This window comes from Cyclopterus lumpus, chromosome 13 (assembly GCF_009769545.1).
Source record: "Cyclopterus lumpus isolate fCycLum1 chromosome 13, fCycLum1.pri, whole genome shotgun sequence".
In the NCBI taxonomy this organism is placed as follows: domain Eukaryota; kingdom Metazoa; phylum Chordata; class Actinopteri; order Perciformes; family Cyclopteridae; genus Cyclopterus; species Cyclopterus lumpus.
In genome coordinates this window covers 2,684,613-2,706,449 of record NC_046978.1, presented here as the reverse complement: position 1 = coordinate 2,706,449, position 21,837 = coordinate 2,684,613, and the positions used below count along the sequence as shown (strand labels likewise).

Sequence of the window (21,837 nt, the reverse complement as noted above, 5' to 3'; positions counted from 1 at the left end):
TGTGTACGTGTTTTGTATCCTGGTTTTTGAAGCCTGTTTTTGGAATCCTGTTTAGCAATAAAGTTGCTTTTCCATCGTTGACGGCGTTTGGGTCCAGTGTTCCTGTCGAGCTGCACATAACAGAACGAACCGACCAAGAATGGACCCAGCCTACAACCTCTTCGAAGGGACCCGCTTGGCCTATGGGGGCCCTCGTAGCCTCCAGAAGTGGAACTACAACCCCCATAGGGTCTCGGCACCAGACCCCTTCAACGGGACCCGTTTGGCTTATGGGGGGCCTCGTAGCCCCAGGGGCAGAGGTCACCCAGGCCCAGCCCCGGAGTGGGGGGCGCAAACCTCCGGACCGCGTCGGTGGAGGGTTCCGGCTGCCGCCTCTGTGCCGCAGACTACTCCGGTTCCCGCAGTCGCCTCCGTGCTGCAGCCCTCGCCCGTTCCTGTTGCCGCGTCCGTGTTCCGGCCAACCCCAACTTCCTGGGACCTATTGGACTTCCGGCCGGCCCTTGCTTCTTTGCCTTGTCCCAGGACGCTTTCCGGGACATGATGGAGTCCCTCCAGGCGTTAGACAGGGTCCTGCTTCGGCCGCAGTCCACGCCGGTTCCTGCCGATGCTGTCCCGTCGTCGCCCCGGCCGACTCCAGCTCCCCGTGTCCCGTCGGCGCCCCGGCCGACTCCAGCTCCCCGTGTCCTGTCGGCGCCCCGGACGATTCTAGCTCCCCGTGTCCTGTCGGCGCCCCGGCCGACCCCGGCTCCTCGTGTCCCGTCGGCGCCCCGGCCGACCCCGGCTCCTCGTGTCCCGTCGGCGCCCCGGCCGACCCCGGCTCCTCGTGTCCCGTCGGCGCCCCGGCCGACCCCGGCTCCCCGGGTCCCGTCGGCGCCCCGGCCGACCCCGGCTCCTCGTGTCCCGTCGGCGCCCCGGCCGACCCCGGCTCCCCGGGTCCCGTCGGCGCCCCGGCCGACTCCGGTTCCCCGGGTCAAGTCCCCGCCCCGTCAGACTCCGTCTCCTCCTGTCCCATTGCCGCCCCAGCCGACTCAGGTTCTCTGTGTTCGGTCGCCACCCTGGCCGCTTCCGGCTTCTGTTCCCTGGGTTCCCCCGGAGCCCGTCTGTTCGCCTGGTGGTCGCCCTTCTGCCCGTCCCCCGGAGCAGGTCTATCTGCCTGGTGGCAGTCCTTCAGCCCGTCCGCCTGGTGGTCACCCTTCTGCCCGTCCCCCGGAGCAGGTCTATGTGCCTGGTGGCCGTCCTCCTGCCCGTCCTCCGGAGCAGGTCAGTCCTCCTGGTGGTCGTCCTCCGGCCCGTCCCCCGGACTTCTTCTGCCAGGCTTTTGGTCCCGCCTCCGGCTCCCCTCCACCCACCCTGGGGGACTGTGTTGGGACGTCTGGAATCCGCCCCTTGAGGGGGGGGGGTTTATGTCAGGATCTGTAGTGTCGTGTTTCCTGTTTTATTTTGAAGTCCTTGTCTCTCGTGTCCTCTGTTTCTCTGTACTTCCTGTCCCTGTGATTGTCTGCTCTGTCCCTGATTGTTTCCTCCTGTGTCCAATCACCTGCACCAGCCCTCTGTATTTAAGTCCTGTTTGTGTCATTCCCCTTTGTCGGTTCGTCTTGTCTAGATTGTGGAAGATCTTGTGTGCGTGTTTTGTATCCTGGTTTTTGAAGCCTGTTTTTGGAATCCTGTTTAGCAATAAAGTTGCTTTTCCATCGTTGACGGCGTTTGGGTCCAGTGTTCCTGTCGAGCTGCACATAACAGGTTGAGTGTTACCTTTACATTGTATAGCTACTTTTAAAGCTGCCATGGCATTTTCAAATCAGATTTTCTATCTGAGTTTTGTTGATTCTTAATTGTCTTAAAATGTGTTTTTCCTAAAGCTTTTATTAATCAAAATATAGACTGATAAAATATATATATATATATATATATATATATATATATATTTTTTTTTTTTAAGGTCAATACATTGTCACTGTGCAGTTTAGCAATAGTCATAGATTTAGACCTTTATGAAAAAGCCTGACCTTTATCTTAGTACTAGTCTGTATGTGATGGTGAGTCACCAATGGCCCGGCTACAGCAGATCACAGACACCTTTCAGAGTGCCCTGATCCAGAATCACACATGTCCCATCTCACCCATTTCATTCTCTCATTTAGCTAGCGCTGATCCCTCGGGTTTTTTTGGGGGGTGCTGCGGGAGTATGGGGTGCCGGACCCGTTGGCACGGGCCATCCGGTCTCTGTACGCCTGCAGTAGGAGCTGTGTTCGTCTCCTCGGTAGTAAGTCAGACACGTTCCCGGTGGGTGTTGGCCCCCGCCAGGGCTGCCCTTTATCACCGGTCCTGTTCGTGACCTTCATGGACAGGATATCTAGGCGCAGCCAGGGGGCGGAGAGGATCCGGTTCGGGAGTCTCGGGATCGCCTCTCTGCTGTTTGCGGATGATGTGGTCCTGTTTGCCTCCTCGGACCGTGACCTCCAGCATTCACTGGGGCGTTTTGCAGCCGAGTGCGAAGCGGCAGGGATGAGAGTCAGCTGAGGTGGTTCGGGCATCTAGTCAGGATGCCTCCTGGACGCCTCCCATTAGAGGTTTTCCGGGCACGTCCAACTGGTAGGAGGCCCCGGGGAAGACCAAGGACACGCTGGAGGGATTATATCTCCCGGCTGGCCTTGGAACGCCTCGGGATCCCCCAGAATGAGCTGGAAAGTGTTGCGGGTGAGAGGGAAGCCTGGGTCGGCCTGCTGAACCTGCTGCCACCGCGACCCGACCCCGGATAAATGGGTGATAATGGATGGAGCTAGCGCTGATCCCACATCAGCTGTCAGACTTTGGATGCTTGGTTGTTCATTGCTAATTGGTATCCAGGGAACGGTGACTTAGTGGACTATCTGTACTATTAGAACAGCTCCATTACCCGTTCCAGCCCATCATGTTTGGAACAGAACTGATGACAAATTGAACTTTGAAAGTGAAAATACCTCAAAGTTGACCAGATGCTGAGGACAGCGTGTCATCCGGTAGCCTGTCCTCACTGTCATCTGTGGGACCAGTGAGAGGAACATGGAGATTGATGGAAGGCACAAAGAGAGAGAAACACAAACAAAAGGATTGCACCTTGGGTTTCAAAGAAGTTTTTTAAATTATTGAGTCATTGTACTTATTTTTTCTCATGAATGAACATTTAAATATTTGTACAGTTTATATAGTATAAAAATACTTAAACGATGTGCCAATACCCAAAAACAGAGGAGGATTTCACTTTCTGGCTCATTGATGAATGGGGAATTCAATGTTAATCTTGTCTTTTTAGCTCCATTATGGTCTTTTACCTTCCGAGAGATTTTACTTCCTTCACCATTTGGTCGCAACGTTTGTCCTTCTGTTGCTGTTTGATATTGAAATCAATATACAGCTTGTCAGAGCTTGTGTGTTAAAAAAAAAATTGTTTTTTGAGTGACCACATTTTAAGTGTAAAGTACAGTCACAGTTGTCGTCAAAAGTTTACATGATGGAATGAAAATGTGCACCATGAACATTACTTTTTGATAAATACGCAATATTGCAATTATTAGCTTTATAGATGTATAATTTAATGTTAAAAAATATGAGTTATTGTCAAACATGTACAAGCCCCTGTAGAGTAAGCTTCAGAGGGTTTGGCAATGGTGAATGAGTGAACAAGGGAGTGATTACAAACACAGCCCCAGTCTGCATATTGTGGTGTCACGGGCTGTCGCTAGGACAGGCTAGCCTGGGGCAGTGCAAAAAGAGAGCTGGACACAGGCACGTCCGAGGGTATTTAACAAAAAGTAAGGTTTATTTCCCATCCCACCAGCAAGGTAACGTCCAAAAACAACAAAGTATCAAAAAAGGGTCCAGTTAGACAACACAAAACATCCCGGAGGAGAAAGTGGTTAATTAACCAAACAAATCTCCACACTGGTGACTCCAGGCTACGAGGTCCTCTTCCTTGTTGTCCTCTTCCAGGTGCTTGTGGGTTCACCTTTCGCTTGTCCGTTTTCTCCTTCCCAGGTGCTCTCTCTTAAGTCTCCCAGCCCTGCCTCAATCAGGTGCCTTAAGCAGCTGCAGCTGGATGAGCGGTGAGGCAGGCTGGGAGATGTAGTTCTTGCACTGGTGGCCATTTTGTAGCGCCCCTCCAGTACCTGTCCCCTTGTGATGCCACAATATGCATAGAGATACTGCCATAAGGATTTCATATTTGAGCACTATATTTTACATCTAGTACGGCATGTTGTCAAACTGAAATGATTGTTCCTTTGCATGAACACACATACACATTTGTTTTTGTGTGGTCGTGTACCTAACATTTGGCCATTGGCTTGTTGTGTTGCAGAACAGACATTTAACAAACTAGTCAAATCAGTTGCTGACATTTTCTTTCTCTAAACGTCTTCTTTCCTTCTTCCACAAAGTCTCTCTCTGACACAAACACGTACAGTTTGTAGGTACAGTTTATCTGTACTGTAGATAATGAAGCTCTCCAGAGTGCAGTTGTACCTGAGAGAAGAGGAGGTTTTCATCAAGCGTTGGTTGTGCAGTATTTATGAAGCAGGCTGGTGCAGCCTGCCAAGCCAGAGGCAACACAGGCACTCTGCTGAACTAGTAGCTGAAATATAGCATCAGCTATGTTGCTGTACTTCTGTGGTATAGTTGAGAGGGATTTATTCTTTTTGGGTTGTACTGCTATGCAGAGCAAATTATCTTATAGAAATGTAATGAGAGGTTTCTATACTATCGATACAGTATATGATGACAAGTTGAGTCTGATTTTGACATGAACTTTACTCCACTGTGATCTTTCAGGGCTAGCTCCAGACAGAGGTTTTGTGTTTTAACCAAAGTTGTTTGTCTTTTACCCAGGGTCTCGGTGGGATAGGGGGAGGGGGGCTCTAATAGAGTTTTTTGGGTCACCTGCAACTGAAAGGCGCTCGCTGAATGCACGATAACAATAGCCATAAATAGAATGTCTAAAGAATGCAACAATGTTTTCAAATTGTTTTTTTCTTCTTTTCTTACAGTTTCTTTCCCTCTCTGTTACAAAGTCACACTAGTTTATTACATAAATGTTTTCATTCAGTTACTTGTTTCATCCAAGGACATAAACGATGACAATGTTTCTGTATGATAAGAATAAATAAATAAATTTCTAAAACTTACCTCCTAATTTAAATTTGGAGGTCAGACCTTGAATAAGGCCACATTGCATAACATATTCATCTCATCCTCATATACAGTATCTGTGTGAGAGTGTGGGGTGTGGGGTGGGGGCAGATTTTTTTGAGGAGAAACATGTGCTCGGAGATCTATTTGAGTGAAGGCCCACATTCTCTCATTGACGCAAATACATTTCCAGTATACAGTGATACTTCCATCCAAAATACATGCAGATTAGTTATAGATACAACTTGTATTACTGGTATTAATATCTCAGTAAAAAAGATAGATGAATGCTAATTCAATCAGTGCATAATCCAATGAAATACCAAGTGTCCTTAGGGACTCTTGATTGTGTATTGCTGGAATAAGGGAATGAAAGAGTAGTGTTTAGCAGAGAAAAGGGGAGAAGGAAGGGGAGTGAGATGTGCAGCATCTAGGCATGTTTAAGGAAACACATGGTTTGAATTAAGTAGCCAGGTCTGTGTGGCCAGAGATGTAGCTGTGGCCTTTATCATGTCATTCAAAAGAAGCACAGGAAAGAGGGACAGCCACCGAAGACAGTGGAACAGAGATGGAAAGATGGATTAAAAAAAAAGTGATTGAAGGAAAATAACACACTGGCATTAGCACAGGCTCCATCCAGCCCCAAGCAGCAGTCAAATAGACGAGAGAGAGAGAGAGAGAGAGAGAGAGAGGGAGGAAAAGGAGGGGGGTGGACAAACTAGCTTGAGGGGACCTAATGAGCTTCTGCGTGAGAGAGGAGCAGGGAAGGAGGGAGGGGAGGGGAAAGGGAAAGAGAGTGTTGAAAGATTTGCCGTGGAGGGTGAGGGAAGGAGGGGGAGTGAGAGGAGGTTTGCTGCCAAGCGCAGCAGAAGTGTTGATGGTAAAAGGACAACTATCTGGTCCCTTTGACCAACCTCTCTACTTAAACACACCATCGCTCCGAGCTCTAACACAGACTCACAGACAACACTGTTGAGTCAAGTTCGTATTGATCGTATGTTGTTTGAACAGATATTGCATGTGTAAGTTTGTGTTTTGTCTACACATGATGTGAATATGGTCCCGTGCCATATGCTCCTGTCAGAGGAGAGGGCCGGGGAAAGAGAGCAACACAAATGTGTGTATGTGTGTGAATGAGAGTGGCCTCCAAAGGCAGCAGCAAACAATTTTAACCTGGCCTGGCCACTACTGTATACACTAGCACACACACACACACACACACACACACACACACACACACACACACAGTGGCGTCCCTGCTGGCTGTCCAGATGAAGTTTGATGGCCCTTGGACAAGGATGGCCTTGTTACTTGAGTCAATGGTGTGTTTTAGCTCCAAAATATGCTCGGTGAGGGGGGAGTGGGAGGGGGGAAGGTGATTGGCCTGGTCAGGGGGCAGCATCGACGAGCAGAATCTAGATCTGTCCATATGTCCATATGCACATCTGTCTATGTTTCTCTTGCTCTACAGTAAACTCTGTCGGTAGAAACAAGTTATAAACAGGTCTGCTCTGACTGTTTACTGTGAGTGCTTTACTTTCAATGACATTTGTCAGTTTGAGAAGTGAATCATCTTTCCAGATCCTAACAGATGTTGAAGATGTGACTTTGCATATGATTTAATGATGATGACATGGAATGATAAAGTGTGTGGACAGCAGCGTGTGCATTTTTCTATTAGTTGACACCTCCTGACCTACCTGGGAGATGCTAGTGTAACAGTATTTCAGTGCTACTGACTGAGCTAGCTTAAAGAATCATACCGGTTTTAGTTGATCATTAGTATCAGCAAATCCCATGCAAATCAACACAGAATGTGTCCTGTAAACAAGCAACTTCAGGCTACAGGCTTCAGTGCCATTATCTTCCAACAACTATTAAAAACACATTAAAGAGCCATGCAGTTGCACTGGATTAATTGTTTCTTGATCTACACTGATAATACAATTTAATCTCAGCTCTTTTGTGTTCCATGTACTTCCTCTTGTTAGCAGGATAAATTTGTTGTATGTGTTTTAGTATTTTCATTGGATTTGTTGAAAGTAAAAAAAAAAGATAAAATAATGTCAGCCTAAAAGCAATTCTCGCTGATCTTGGAAGAGAGGACATTACTTATTCAGTAATCTTTCACAGTGACACAATTTCAGAGGCCATTTGTAAGAATCCTAATTTAAATGTAGAAGCAATTAAAAATTCTGCCTTTGGCCTTTTTTTTTTTTTTTTGTTGTGTTGTATGACGACAATTTCTCCAAACCTCTCTTTCTTTACAGATAAGTGAGATTATTTTTTTCACCACACGTTAGCACTCCCATCTAATTGCATTATTTAGGTCTAGTCAAAATACTAGGATGACAGAAAACAAAATATGAAGTCTGACTGGACTCATGTTCAACTGGGAAAAGGATGAGGGGTAAATGAGGTTACATGCATAGACAGTAGGTGATAGCAACCTGTCAATCTCAAGGTAGCCCCGCCCTAAAGCCTACCATGCTTTATGGTCTATTATACTCTAAATGGGCCAGTAATCTACTCATCTTTACTTATCATGCTGTATTGAAGAGGACCTGAAACTAGCAGTTGAGATCATAAACTCGTGTTTGCAATGTTTACTGGGGTAACGTGACCCTAGCCATCAATATTAACAATGGATCAAATGACATGTGAAGGCATCGTTCGTATTATGCAGTTCCCCTCAGTTGTGCAGGTCTCATGAACATGATTGTTCCCAAAACCTATTTGCCAAGTGCTCTCATGTGATCAATGATACAACTGTGTTTATAAAAGTTCCTATTCAAGAGATTATGACACATTTTAAGATGAGTTTTCTTTGCACTAAGCACTCAAATAGATAAATTACCCTATTTTGCATAGAGAATGTGTGTAAATCTCCAATTTACCGTAGTTTATTTTTTTACATACTGCACTTAAAGCACCCTTTGTTGGTAAATTAAAGTTAAACCTTCTTCCTTTACTACATCCTATTTGGTGTTAGTGATGCATGTATAATTAACATTGCATAAAGATACGTGCGGACAAAAACTGTACACACACACACGCACACTGAGCCTGGCCTTTGTGAAGCTTCCAGATGTGCTGTGTCTTCGTAAAGCAGGACCTCTTTCAGATTGAGTTGAAGTGTCATTGCGGGTTAGATCACTGACCCAGTCAAGCGATGTCTCCGTCTCTTGTGCACACGCACACACGCACACGCACGCGCACACACACACACATACACACACACACACACACACATACACACACAGACAGCAAATGCTGTCAGCTGCCAGCCTCATATGAATGGATGTTGTTTCACATATGTTACATTACAATCAGCAGCTCTGTTTCCTCAGCTGGCCTCCATAATAGACAGATTCTCATTCCCTCTCCCTCGCACGCACATGCAATATAGAGAAGACCCTCAAATGCAATTGTTTGTTTTGATGTATACAAATCACTGCTGCTTTCATCACAGCTTTTCCGCTTGGCGTTTACTATATCTATGCATCTTTGAGCACTGCTCAAATACAGGTGTGGGTGGATGTGTGAGTGTGCACGCGCTTCCTAGTGGTTATACTCGGTCAACAGTCTGCTGACAGTGTGTTTGCCTTGGACGCCTCCAGCCTGCCTGTAGATTACCCAATCAGATAATCAAGGGTATAATTGCATCACGTGCATCTGGGAGTGTTTTCCCCTTCCATTATCCCTCATAATGCATGCATATACGTCACACATGGACACACACACACACACACACACACATGCTGCAGACCCACATTGATGACGTACATACAGCATTTGATTGCCAGAGATTGTCTGTGTTGTGAGACAATATGTCTGTTTGTCGTCATCGGGACATACAAATGCGAGGGCATTTTTACGTGCTGCACTCTGTTTCCACAGGAGAGTGTCGCTGAGAGAGACTCTGGCATACCTGCTCCTTTGAAACTGGGCCCGAAGTTATTGTAATGATGGGGAAGTGGACCGTGAAATGATGGATAAGAGAATACAAAGTTACTTTTCCTCTGATGTTTAAAATAACTCGCAAGGGATATTTCGGTATGAAATGGCCCTCTTTTCGAAACAGGTGATGCGATGGACTCATTTAGTTACATACATTGTACCAATGAACAAGGTTTTTACATTTCACATTTGGTCCATCACTGAAAGACATTTATTACTCATGCCATCACATAAATCATGAATTACCAACGCGATGGCATTTTGTGGTGTAATGTAAAAAAACCTTCTTAGTTGGGCGACTGTGGGTCAGTGTTTAGCAGTCCGTCTTTCAATCAAGGGGTTGGCGGTTCAATCCCCGCCCTAGTCGATGTGTCCTTGAGCAAGACACTTAACCGTGTCTCCAGTGTATGAATGTAACATTATTGTAAGTCACTTTGGATAAAAGCGTCAGCTAAATGACATGTAATGTAATGATATAAGTTACATAAGTGTATTTTATAACTTATCATCAAAATACAGAATGAGAATCTCATTCCCAAATCTGTTAGCAGCTCTTTTAATACTGGGAATAACACTGGGTATAGACTAAGTATAACATATGAACACATAGATACACATAATACATTTGTCTGTGCCCATTATTATTACACACCACTGGAGTAGATATGCAGACATCACAGTCTCATCAAAAAGGATGTCTTAAGTTTCAAAGGGCAGATATGTCACTTAATACTTGACGGTTCCAGATTGTAACTAAATTCCACCTGGATCTGGGTTGTTCTTCATAAATCCCAAATGAGTACATTGAGGATCAGACCTCTTCTTGTGCATTAGCTTGCAAAACCCCAAATGTACCTTTTTCTGAGATGCAACTGTTTTTAAAAACACAACGTCTGAAATTCAGCGTAAAGCTAAGCAGCTATTAGATAAGCCTACATCAGAAGTCCCAACGGTCTAAATTGGGATGCATCTGATCTCCTGTCTTAAAATGAAAAGGATTTTTTTTCAGTTTTCAAGAGGACTCTGATTAACCATTCATGAGGAGTCATCTTAAATTAAATATGTGCATGTCTCGTCTGTAAATGAATTTCACTTCCCAAGTAGACCTTGTGCCAGGAGAATTGTACTTATTTTAATCCATCTACACATTTCTTTTCATTGTCTTCTACAGTTCAATATGCGATGCCATTATTCATTCCTATAGTGTTTTTAATTTGGTTACAAATGTATCATTCATTTATTATATCTGGGCCCCCAACCACAATGCATAAACCTCCGCCGACCTCACCTCAAAAGTTAGTTAGTTTATGTTTTAGTATGAACTTGCTTTAAGCATTGAAGGGTATTGAAATAATGCATGAAATATAGTTATGTATAAAAGTACTTTAGTTCTTTAATTCATAGTCTCGAGCTGCAGTGCATAGTCAAAAGGGAAAAGCTTTAACGACTCATGATGAAATAGAAAGCTGCAAAGACATGAAGATGACTGTACTGCAGGATTAATTTGGGTAATATTTTCCCTCAGGGCATTTTGCCCCAGGCCATGGGCAACTGTAGTAAAAAATCACTCTCTCTCTTTCTCTGTTCATATCTCTTTGATTCTTTCAGCCTTTGTCTGACATTCTCTCTCTATGTCTCTCTCTCTCTCTCACACACACACACACACACTCACACACACACACTCACACACACACACACACACGTTCTGTCTGTTTTCTCTCTCCTCTCTGTCCAACTTTCACAGGACAAATGCCAAAGGCGGTATTATTGTGTCCTCAGCTGCCATCACTCACTGTGTTATGTAAGACACTGTTGATATATGTGTGTGTGTGTGCATGTGTGATTGTGTTGTTGCCCATGGCTTCAGTCCTGATATGTCTTCTCTGAATTCACAATCATCCCAGCGTATCCAAACTAAGATCTGGCTTGTTTCAACCTTGATCTCTAGTTCTATGGCTACGCTCAGTTTTAAATCTATAGAAGATTGTCTGGAGTGGGGTGGAATAAGTAAAGAGAACCATGTTTATCTAAATGATGCCAGTTGTACTACTTTAATACACTGTATATTAAAGCAGATCTTCTATAGCATTAGCATTTGATGTTTTATTCCTTATTAGACAAGTTGTGTCCAACTAAATGGTTGCGATATAAACTTTGGTATCCATCCATAATTGCACCTGGATCGTTTATAAGCCTAAATATGATTTTGAACTGTTAAAGGAAGACAGTTAGACAATGTTTTAAGGAGAGGAAGGTAGCTACAGTGACAAGGGGCAGCTAAATTTACCATAGTCAACCTGAGTGTGGGAGAAGTAAATCCATCATGATGGAGAGAAAGGGTACCTGTGTTTTACATTTCACATCAATGCTTTTTTATTTTATTTTTTATTACATACAAAACTTGTAGACATGTAGAAGATATTTGTCTTTCTTTCAGTTATCTGTGTTGACAGTTTGCTCATCTTTGTAACTTAAGTTAAATGCACTTAAACATGTGACATGTTATATTGTCGATCTCTTCCTCGACTGATGAGTGAGTGGTTATTAATCAGAATGGAAACCAAAGCATTAGCCAGTGTACCCTGATCAGCCTATGTATTCTTACTACACTACATACTTTGCAATGTGACAATTGCACATGCACACAGTACACATAAAACCACTCTGTTCAGCCCCACTGTAACTGAATATATTGTCAAAATAAAAAGAGAACAGGGATGTGACTGACTTATAATTAGACAGGCCAGACTTATATTTAGCCATAATTAGATTGCATAGTTAATATTTTCACTTTTTTATTTGTACTAGTGTATATCAATGTGAACAGACTCCTACACAAATCCATAATGATAACGAAAGCTCTTCAAATACTAGAACATCAGATTCCTTATCTAATTTGACAGAAGTTGCTAACACTTTGTTCTGGCTATATATAGTTCTGGCTTTTGTAGTGAAATGGCTCATTAGCCACTTCCAAATGTACATTTCAGACTCAGCTTTCATCTTTTCCGGAGTTGATGATGGAAGTTGATCGGGGTAGCGAGTGTCGCGTGTTGTGTTTGTTTCAGTGGAGAGTAAATGAGGTGATAAATCATATCACGTAAAATCGGTGCATAGACTCACGATCCAGCTTTTTAGGCTGTAATGGAGGCATTTCCGAAACTGGTATTGGTATCAGAAAAAGCTTGATGATAACTAGATACTTCACTAGAAAATGCCCTCAGACTTCTGCCAAGAAGGCAGTTCGCAAAGAAGTGATTGTTAAAATCTGTAATTATATAGATGTGACTGCAGAATGCAGTCATATTATTCCTGAATGGCAACTCGTGCTTGTTTTTACAAGGAAGACGCAACAGACATTGTAGAGCGGCTTAAGCACTTTGACCATATTATGCTTTAATTCTGTTGGATATATATAGACTATCTTGAGAGCTCATCACCAGCGGTCAAGGTGAATTCATTAATATTCTGCCGGGTGGAAGAGAAACGTTGATGTCAGTTAACAATCACTGTCGTAGACAAGATCTTTAATTTCTCTAGTGCATTGTGCTAAATTGTAATACATTTTCATGAAGTCTCAAACATCTTTCAGGGTATGTTTAAACAGGTATAGAGCAGAGGGTCTATTTCAGGTCATTTATTTATATATATATATATATATATATATATATATATATATATATATATATCTATATCTATATGTGTGTGTGTGGCCTGTTTGGTTCCTTTAGGACTGATTAGCTTACGCTAATGTCAACGTGTTCCCTTCGTTCATTAAGCTTATTTTCACCAACATCTTTCACTCTCTTCTTCCTCCTCCCACTCTTTTCCTTTTCTGTCCAATTTCATTCAACAAGGAATTCAATGAACACGTCTTTATTGGATGAAGCTGCTCTGGTGGGAAACAGGCCGAGTGTCTTTGTTTAGCCTGAAGACAAGGCTACCCAGAAAAGCCACTTTCTTTCGAAGGATTTGTTCTCTTTCAAGTTTCATATTCTGTGTCTTTCTTTTTGCGTAGTAAGTGTTATCTTTTGTGTTCACACACACACACACACACACACACACACACACACACACACACACACACATAAACAGGTAATAGCTTATGTACGGACTATATACCAGCTTCTGTATGCATCGCCATGAATTGATATAGAGAAATAATCTTATCATCATTCTGTTATTTAATGGATACTCCATTATTATTAATAATATGTTTTAAATGTGTATCAACTAGGGGGATATTGCTCAGATAAACAGCTATAAAATACAATACGACTAGATTCTAAAATAAATATATTTTGTTTTACAAAAATAAATAGTTAGAACTTTGGATGTAGACATGTTCCTGTTTGATATTAACAATATTAAAGCCTCCACACATCCGTAGTCCACTATGCTTCCACTGAGGTTGACTGATTGGAACTCTTCTTAAGACGGTGTGTGTGTACAGACTGCGCTTGATTAAAAGCTCCCTCCCTCAGCAGTTTACACCTTTATCATTGTTATTGGTTCAAATCGTTATATTTATATACTGTTTGAATGCTGTACAGACACTAGTATGGGTAACCGACATGGTCCGTGTTGAACAATGAACATATATATATATATAAAAATCTGCATACTATTAGGAATATTATTTTCTGAACAGTTTGCCCAGCTCATGGGTGTATTATAAAATAGAAAAAGTGATGAAGTAAATCAAATATAATCATTATTACAGCTGGTAGGAAGTCGTCAGAAGTGGATATGTCATATTGAGAATGCTGGGCGGAAAGGTCACTCATTATCGGCTTGGCTATTTGTGAACAACTATTAGGACATGATAATGATGTAAATGAGTACTGGAAAGTGGAATTACCTAGAACAAAAAGGTCCTCTGATTTCCAGATACCTTTATACATCCATGAGCCGTATACATGGTGTTGTATCACATATGTTTTGTGCTGAAGAGCTGAAATGGTATATTCACCATACCATTTCAGTTGGACGCATATTTTCGATCGTCAGCAGGAATTGATTATTGCTATTACGTTTATGATTGCTTTAATGTTATTTTGCTGCTGTAGTAGCACCAACACAGGTGTTTACAGTACAACAATTGTCAGAATATGACTTCTATCTTTTCAAATATGTCTGTCCATAGAATACCAAAATACATGTTCATTACCACAAAACAGAAATGTTTGCAACACAAATTTGAATCTGAAGTATAACAGAAACAGTGTTGTGGCACAAATGTCTGTTATGAGTTTTCTCCCTTAAAGAGTATCGTCGAGGAGATTTTGGTGAGGGAAACTTGGAAAAGCAAAACTTCAAGAAGCACAGACACAAAGTGGGATGCAAGTCATTATACATGCAGCTCCAAATGGAAGACCAGTGTCTGGACGCTCACATGGTTTTCTCATGGGACTCAGCCTGAAATGCTAACGGTCGGCAATGTCGGTGTCAATCAGCGACAGCAGAAAGCTGACAGAGAGAAGAGGGGAGTGGGAGCTGTGACGCACTCCCCTTTCACAGTAATAGGAGTAGAGAATGACAAGCTGGCGTCAGTAGCCTAACACGGGTACAACAACATGAGGGAAAAGCACTCCACTTAGCCGTGGAGCCTTGGAGGGAGGAGGGAGACGGGAATTAAATTGTGTGTGTGTGTGTTCAGATGAGTTATGTGCATGCATGAGGGCCCGTTTGCACGTGATTCAACGTACTCAGTAAAGTAAAGATGACAAGTAGATCGTGCAAGAATATAAATGCACCCTGTTATCATTCTTACTGTTATGTATGCATAAATGTATTTTGTAAGCCACATTCTGTACACCATCAAGTCAAATGATCCTCTTTTACTGCTCAAATGTTGATTCTTTTTTTTAATTCAACATGGTAGTGTGATATGTATAACATCCGGTAGCCTATATATGTTTTTGTAGTGTGTATAGTGATATATAATAAAATAGTACATCTGGAGATCCAATTAGTAATTTAAAACAATGTCATTTATATAATACAGTATTATGTTGTTTTTGTTGGTCCAGAAAACCAAAACATAGAACTGAAACTGTTTTAAATAAATTACACTTAGTACATCAAGTGCAGTTTCAAAGCTCGTATTAACAAATTAGCATCATAAGAAAAATTGTATCTGGTTTTCCATACATGCGTACATAGTCAGTCAACACAGACAACTCCTCCCTCATTCATTTACGTTGGTGAGATTTGGAGCAGAGATTAATTAGTCAGGGCCCAGTTATATTCAGCATTCAACACATGAGCAGATCATGCTACAGGACATATGATCACACCAAGCTGCAAAAGCACTGTTTTGAGAGCAGTTGTTTATGAGGCATTCGTGAGGAGGAAATTACAAAGATGTCAAATCTAAATGTGCTGACAGATGCATGCATGCATTTAATTGACAGTACATGCAAAGGCTTAGTCATGCAACTCCGCTGTGAAACACACACATACTTGCCTGAGGATGTTGGTGGCTGCCATCAGCACAATTCATTCATCGGGGGGAAAAAAGGGTTGATTTATCTGAGTCAAACACTAATATATATATATATATATATATATATATATATATATATATATATATATATATATATATATATATATATATATATATATATATATAGATAGATAACTAATATGTTATCTATATATTATCTGATCCTGTAACATGTTTTTTTTCATTTGTGGACATATTTTGAAGAGTATGTACTACAAAGTGAGAGAAAGGCTTTTCCCCAGCTCTCTCGCAGGCCAACTTTTACTTATTCATAGCTACTGTGAACAAGTCATCTCACTGACTTCTGGGAATGCAGCAAATCTAGGGGAACTTGCATGGATGGATTGCCATGACATTTTATACAGAAATTCATAGTGCCCAGAAGATTATGTGTAATACTTTTCCTTCTAAGCCCTCATGAGATTAGCAATAGTGTTTTTTTTATGGAAATGAATATAGGACGGATTGACATTCATGTCTTCCTTAACTTCTCCATCTAGTTCCATAATAAGGTAGACATTTCACTTAGTTTAATACTTTTTTGACCAAATGCCAGCAAACTGTATGGCATTTCCATCAGCCTCCATTGTACTTTATGTTTAGTGCTAACTAGCATATGTTAGCATGGAGACAATAGTGCTGTATACCTGTATACACATCAGCATGTTAGCAATGTCATTGTGAGCAAGTTAGCATTTATTATTTAAAGTGCTGCCTCACATAGCTGCTAGCATGGCTGCAGACTCTTGTTTCAAGAAAAAAATCTGAGTTCACACGTTTGTTATTGATAGTGTGGATCATCCTCAGTTTTAAATGGTTGTAGCGTTGGGCACAGTCAAGCTCCGATTGATCTGTCAATGGTCTCACTCTTACATGTGCACACAGACGCTCGCTTGCTTGATGGAGTGACGTGAGCGTGTAATCAGATCAATAAGCAATCGCTGGTGTGTTCTGGTTTCACAGTGCATTGACAAGACCCCTGTTACACTGATTGGAAACAATTAGCATCAGCTGCGCTAACGTGGTTTTGAGTGATGACGGTGATGAGTGCATTTCTGAACTCACATTTTGTGAGTGTGTGGGTGGGTGAGTCATCATCATCCAGCCCAGGAGGCCCATCTCTCTCCCTCTAATACACACACACACACACACGCATGAACAGAACCACGCATACACAGGGAGCTTTGCCAAAACCTTTTGGCAAGCTAGTTGTGTTGAGTGGGTAGACAGTGATTCTTGGGGTTACTATGAACTAGTTGGTATATAAAACAGTATGTGCTGTATCATCAGTGCTTCTGATGAATCTGCTTTTTCCTCTGTCAGACAGCAACAACAACAACAACATCAGGGAACATTGATTAGCATGATGGGGGCGACTGTGGGTCAGTGGTTAGCAGGTCTGTCTTTCAATCAGGGGGTTGGCGGTTCAATTCCCGCCCTAGTCAAAGTGTCCTTGAGCAAGACACTTAACCCTGTTAAATTGCTCCCTGTAGCTGTGTCTACAGTGTATGATTGTAAGTAGCTTTGGTTAAAAGCGTCAGCTAAAATGACATGTAATTGGGTTTAAGATGAGATGAAGTTCCCTCCGATCATTTGATGTTATCTTTTCACACCACATATACTAAATATAACTTTATTTTTGACTTTTTGGTAAATTGGATTGTGACAATTTAAACATTATGTTATCATTTGCTAAATGTGGCTTTCCAAGAAAGCTATAATCAAAAGCTTTAGTTTTAACATTTTTCACGTTTGCCATATAAAGAGGTGGGATGAGGTTATGATGTATCAGCTCAGATACATGATATGCGCCTTGTCTCTTTCATTGTTTTCACTTGAATTATTCACATTAGGAACTATTTCTTTATTCTATTGTACGTTCTTGTCCTCCAAATTTTGATTTGTGATCATCACTTCATGTGTTATGTCTCTCCCTGCTGTTTCTTTTTCTGCTTCAGCTTGGATCTGGTGAGAACAGTTGCTGGCCAGTAGGGGTTTTGGTCTGGCTTGCTGGGTTCTTCAGGACCCGAGTGTCGTGACAAACAGAGCATGCCTGTCAGCGTGTGTTAATGTTTGTTTTTGCATGCGTGTGCACTCGTGTGTTGAAGTGTATGCATAAATATAGACTCACATGGGATCCAGGTAGATCTTTGGTGCCATTAGCCCTTACATGGCTTTGTATATTAGTATGCCATAACACACACACACACACACACACACACACACACACACACACACACACACACACACACACACACACACACACACACACACACACACTGCTAGTTAGTTTAAATAAGAACCCAGGGTTTAAGGACAGTTACACACTGTGTGCCATTCCTGTAAACAACCCAAAAGGGTTCCACATGAAAAGAATGGATTTAATACCTTCAGAGTAATTCAAGAAAAAAACAAATTCATTGTATTTCCATGATCTACTTGTGATGGATTGAAGTCATATTTTTCCCATGCAAGGATGTTTTACTTAAACCAAGAAATGCTACCTGTTATGTGGTTTTGAATGGTATCATGTTGTTAAATCATAATAAATTAGAGATGTGTGCACTACTACATGCTATTTAAAAGAAGTCTAGATTAATGTAATCTACGATGTGGGTAATAGACTAGAGTGTTTATTATGCTATTTGTTACATTCTTCTTTATTTAGAGAGCTTGATAAATAATGTCTCTTTAGGACAAAGCTATCATTTGTAATAGATTGACAGTTCTGTATTTGTACTATGACCAAGGAACACTCATACTCTCTGGATGGAGATTGTGTGTTTTTGTGTGTATTAAAAAATACAAAATTCATTGCAAGTCAGATGAAACTAAAAATACTGAGGTATGAAGAGTTGTTGTGTCTGTTTTAGTGCCGTGGAGGACTGGTGACCTCGCTGTCAAGGTTATACTGCTGACTGTCCAGTGCTTGATGGAATAAGATCCAGCCTCCTTTGAACTTGAACATAACACACAAAAAATGTGTGATCACTTTTGTGAATTCACAGAGGATTTGTGCTTATTCGAGTCTTTCCTTTAAAAACATTAACTTAACTGCAGCATTAAACGGTTGTTTTTAAATGCATTCTAAATACATTTTTAGCTCTAAGTTTTATGTTCTTATTAAATTTGTGGCTCTTATCACATATGCATGAGGCTTGTTCTTGTGAGACCAGTAGTGTACCAGTAACCAGTATCAAAAAGCTCTCTCTGCAGACTGCAGTGTGTTCATTGCATGTGTTGACCTTGTGTGAGAAGATGAACCATTCTTACTAGCACGCAATGTTGACATTTTATTTTACCTGTGCTGATATGAACTATGCATACATTTGCAAGAGTGCAATTAGAAGCATTCCACTTCAGACTGAATGATGGAGCTGTCAACGAGTATGTGCCTCAGAAGTGCATTAGGCCTCTGTGATTTCCCAGACTCTTATAGACTTGACATACAAAGTGTATTTGAGCCATAATTGAGGCCTTCAAGGAACAGCAGAGCACAGGGGAGGGTTTAAGAACCTGTGGAAATGAGAATGTGTCTATAGTTTGTGAGAGACAGAAAAGGGACTCATTTGGTTTTCTCAAGTCTGATTTCGGCCATGATGATGCAGCACTCTAACTGCCTCAATACTTTAATATGGCATTTTTTCTTGGCCGAACTCTTAAATAAACATTATCAACAAAAAAGAACGGCACACACAGTATTCCGAAAATGAGCTATGAATATTTTACATGATGATGGAGTTCAGTGGGATTCAGCATTCCAGTGCTTTTATTCTTCCAAACAACCTCCCTCCCATCCTGTGGGGCTCACATAAAACATGAATCCACTGTATTAGGCAGATTATCTCATCTGCCATTCAAAATGCAAAGTCATCCCCAGTGGATGACAGTTGCGCTGTCATGTCATCTCACTTTATGCCATTTTACACATCAGCCTACTAACTATGACAGCTAGGGCAGTCCACAGACGCAACACACACTCCCAGACACACACAGCCATGTACACTACAGTTTGCCTGGGACCAGTTATTATAATGGATCATCATTATCAAGAATTATGCAGCATCTATCATTGAAATGATCCATTTATTTTTGCACAAGAAACATTCTGCACGTTGACCTTATTCAATGAAAGAAACAGTAAAGCCAAAGCTATGTTTACACGTAAATAAGTAAATACAACATGAATCTCTTAATGAATGACATGGCATTTAATATTAGCTTGTTGTATTTGAATGAAAAGGGTCATCTTTATTTTATGTCCAGCTGAAATTACAAAATACATTTCTGCTGCTCAGAGGATCAACCGTGTGGTGAGTCTCTCTGATCTGAAGATTAGCACTTAGCTATAAGGAGCAGTATATTTACATAAGTATACTTACTGACTTTGCTTATTAACATGGCTAGAAATGTCTTCCAGAACCACATTAAAATGTTGTGATTCAAGGATAGCAATTAATAATAAGGACATCATTAATGTATTATGTCACTAAATGATGCAGTGTCTTACTATTATTATTATTACTGATACCAGGGACACATTTTTTCAACTTAAAGATAACTCTAATATTGCCCTGATTCATTGTTCATTCTTCGTTTTTTAATTACTGTATATTTTACATATTACATGACTACAATAGTTGCTTTCACCTTGTTGTTTTGTTTTGTGACATTATTATTTAAAATCTATAGTAACAGAACTTTAACAAGGTTTCATGCTGGGGATTATTGTGTAAACCTTTGTTCTTAGTTGTGGAGACAGGCCCTGTAAGGCAAGGGATGGAAATCATGTAATTAAGTGTAGTGTGAAGCGCCACTGGACAACATCTTTTTATGCAAAATAAAACACCACTCATTTATAGTTCATGCAGTGGGGGATGCAACATGGCGTCCTAACTGAGATGCTATTGCTTCCATATTAACCTCAGCTGTAAGGTACAATAGGATTACTAGTGTCAAGCCCTCTGTACCCGCCATGATTCATCAAGATTAAAGTGCAAAATGTTCAACTTGCTCCAACAAAACTGTTTTGTTTTGGATTAAGTCTGAGAGGGGCTTCATATTTTTGGCTCTTCGTCATCCCCACTTCACCAGCTGTTAGTAACATGAAATGTAGGTCAGAGATGAGTACACCCCATGATTTTTTCATTGTCTGGAATTTTCCAAATTCAACAACAATTCAAACACTTACATCTTGCTGCCATGTTGGATCACTAGTGTCTATTGCAGCTTTAAATGACCTCTCGTAATCCGAGTGCAGAGCAGAGGTTTTGTCTGGTACGAGTATCTTTTAATCTAGCTTCGCACACGTACTAGAAACAGGAGGAAGCGGTTAATCCATCTCTCTTAAAGGTGCCTCCCAAAAACTTGATGTGTTATTTTGGAAAAGCCACTCGGAAACTGATTGTCTGACTGTGAAATTGAATTACAGTTTCCTCTCATTGAACAAAAATAGAAAATCATTGCAGTGAGGGGACAGATAGAGGGTGGTGGAGTGCAGTATGTAGATCAGCCCTCCGGCATTAAGAGTGATGTGTTCTTTTCTTTTTTTCATCAGCAGTGCCAGCTCTTTTTTATTTTTAGATGGGTTGACGGAGATAGGGATGAAGGAAGGAGGAAGTAAATGAGACAAGTTCTGTGCTTAGATACAGTAGCGCTGTATTGTGTCACAAAGTGGACAAGTTTCTGAAAGTAGCTTCTGTTTGTACGTTTCTAGCTTGAGATTATGTGCCAGCCAGAATGGGACTTCAAGAGAGCTCTGAGCAGATCTCAGGTCAGTGCAGCCCTGAGGGAAAGGGGAGGAATGGTGTGTGCGTGTTTGGCATCATTTTTCTCAGCTTTGTGTAGTAGAATAGTACTTGGCTAGTTACTGCATGACGTTTTTAAGGAACTCATTTTGAATCGTTTGTGAGTTCATAGTTGTGTTCCGATTTAATCGCTGGGCTGAATGCCTTAATAAAGCCCATAAGCTGTTTGGTCTCTTTATCTCTCCTAAGGTTTAGGTCAGTAGATCCGTCTACTTTTGCTGGTTAATTTGCCTGTGCAATACTCTTTTAGTTAAGTAATTAAGTAGCTTTGTTTTCTCAAATAGGTGTTTCGTCATATGACATTTTTAAATCATCGAAATGGTCTTATTTCAATCTTGAATGTTACCTTGGTTCACATTGGAATGAGCTGAAAGCCTGCCACGTCTCATACAGGTGATA

The 21,837-nt window shown here is 41.5% G+C and overlaps 1 protein-coding gene across 1 annotated transcript in view; it reads left to right on the top strand.

Annotated features, from left to right (window-relative positions):
- Positions 1-21,837, top strand: part of LOC117741541 (cGMP-inhibited 3',5'-cyclic phosphodiesterase A-like) — a 41,554-nt gene that overhangs the window by 3,275 nt on the left and 16,442 nt on the right. Inside the window, exon 2 of the mRNA XM_034548630.1 lies at positions 21,354-21,404. Coding sequence (XP_034404521.1) covers positions 21,354-21,404 — 51 coding nt within the window. The remainder of the gene's footprint in view (positions 1-21,353; positions 21,405-21,837) is intronic.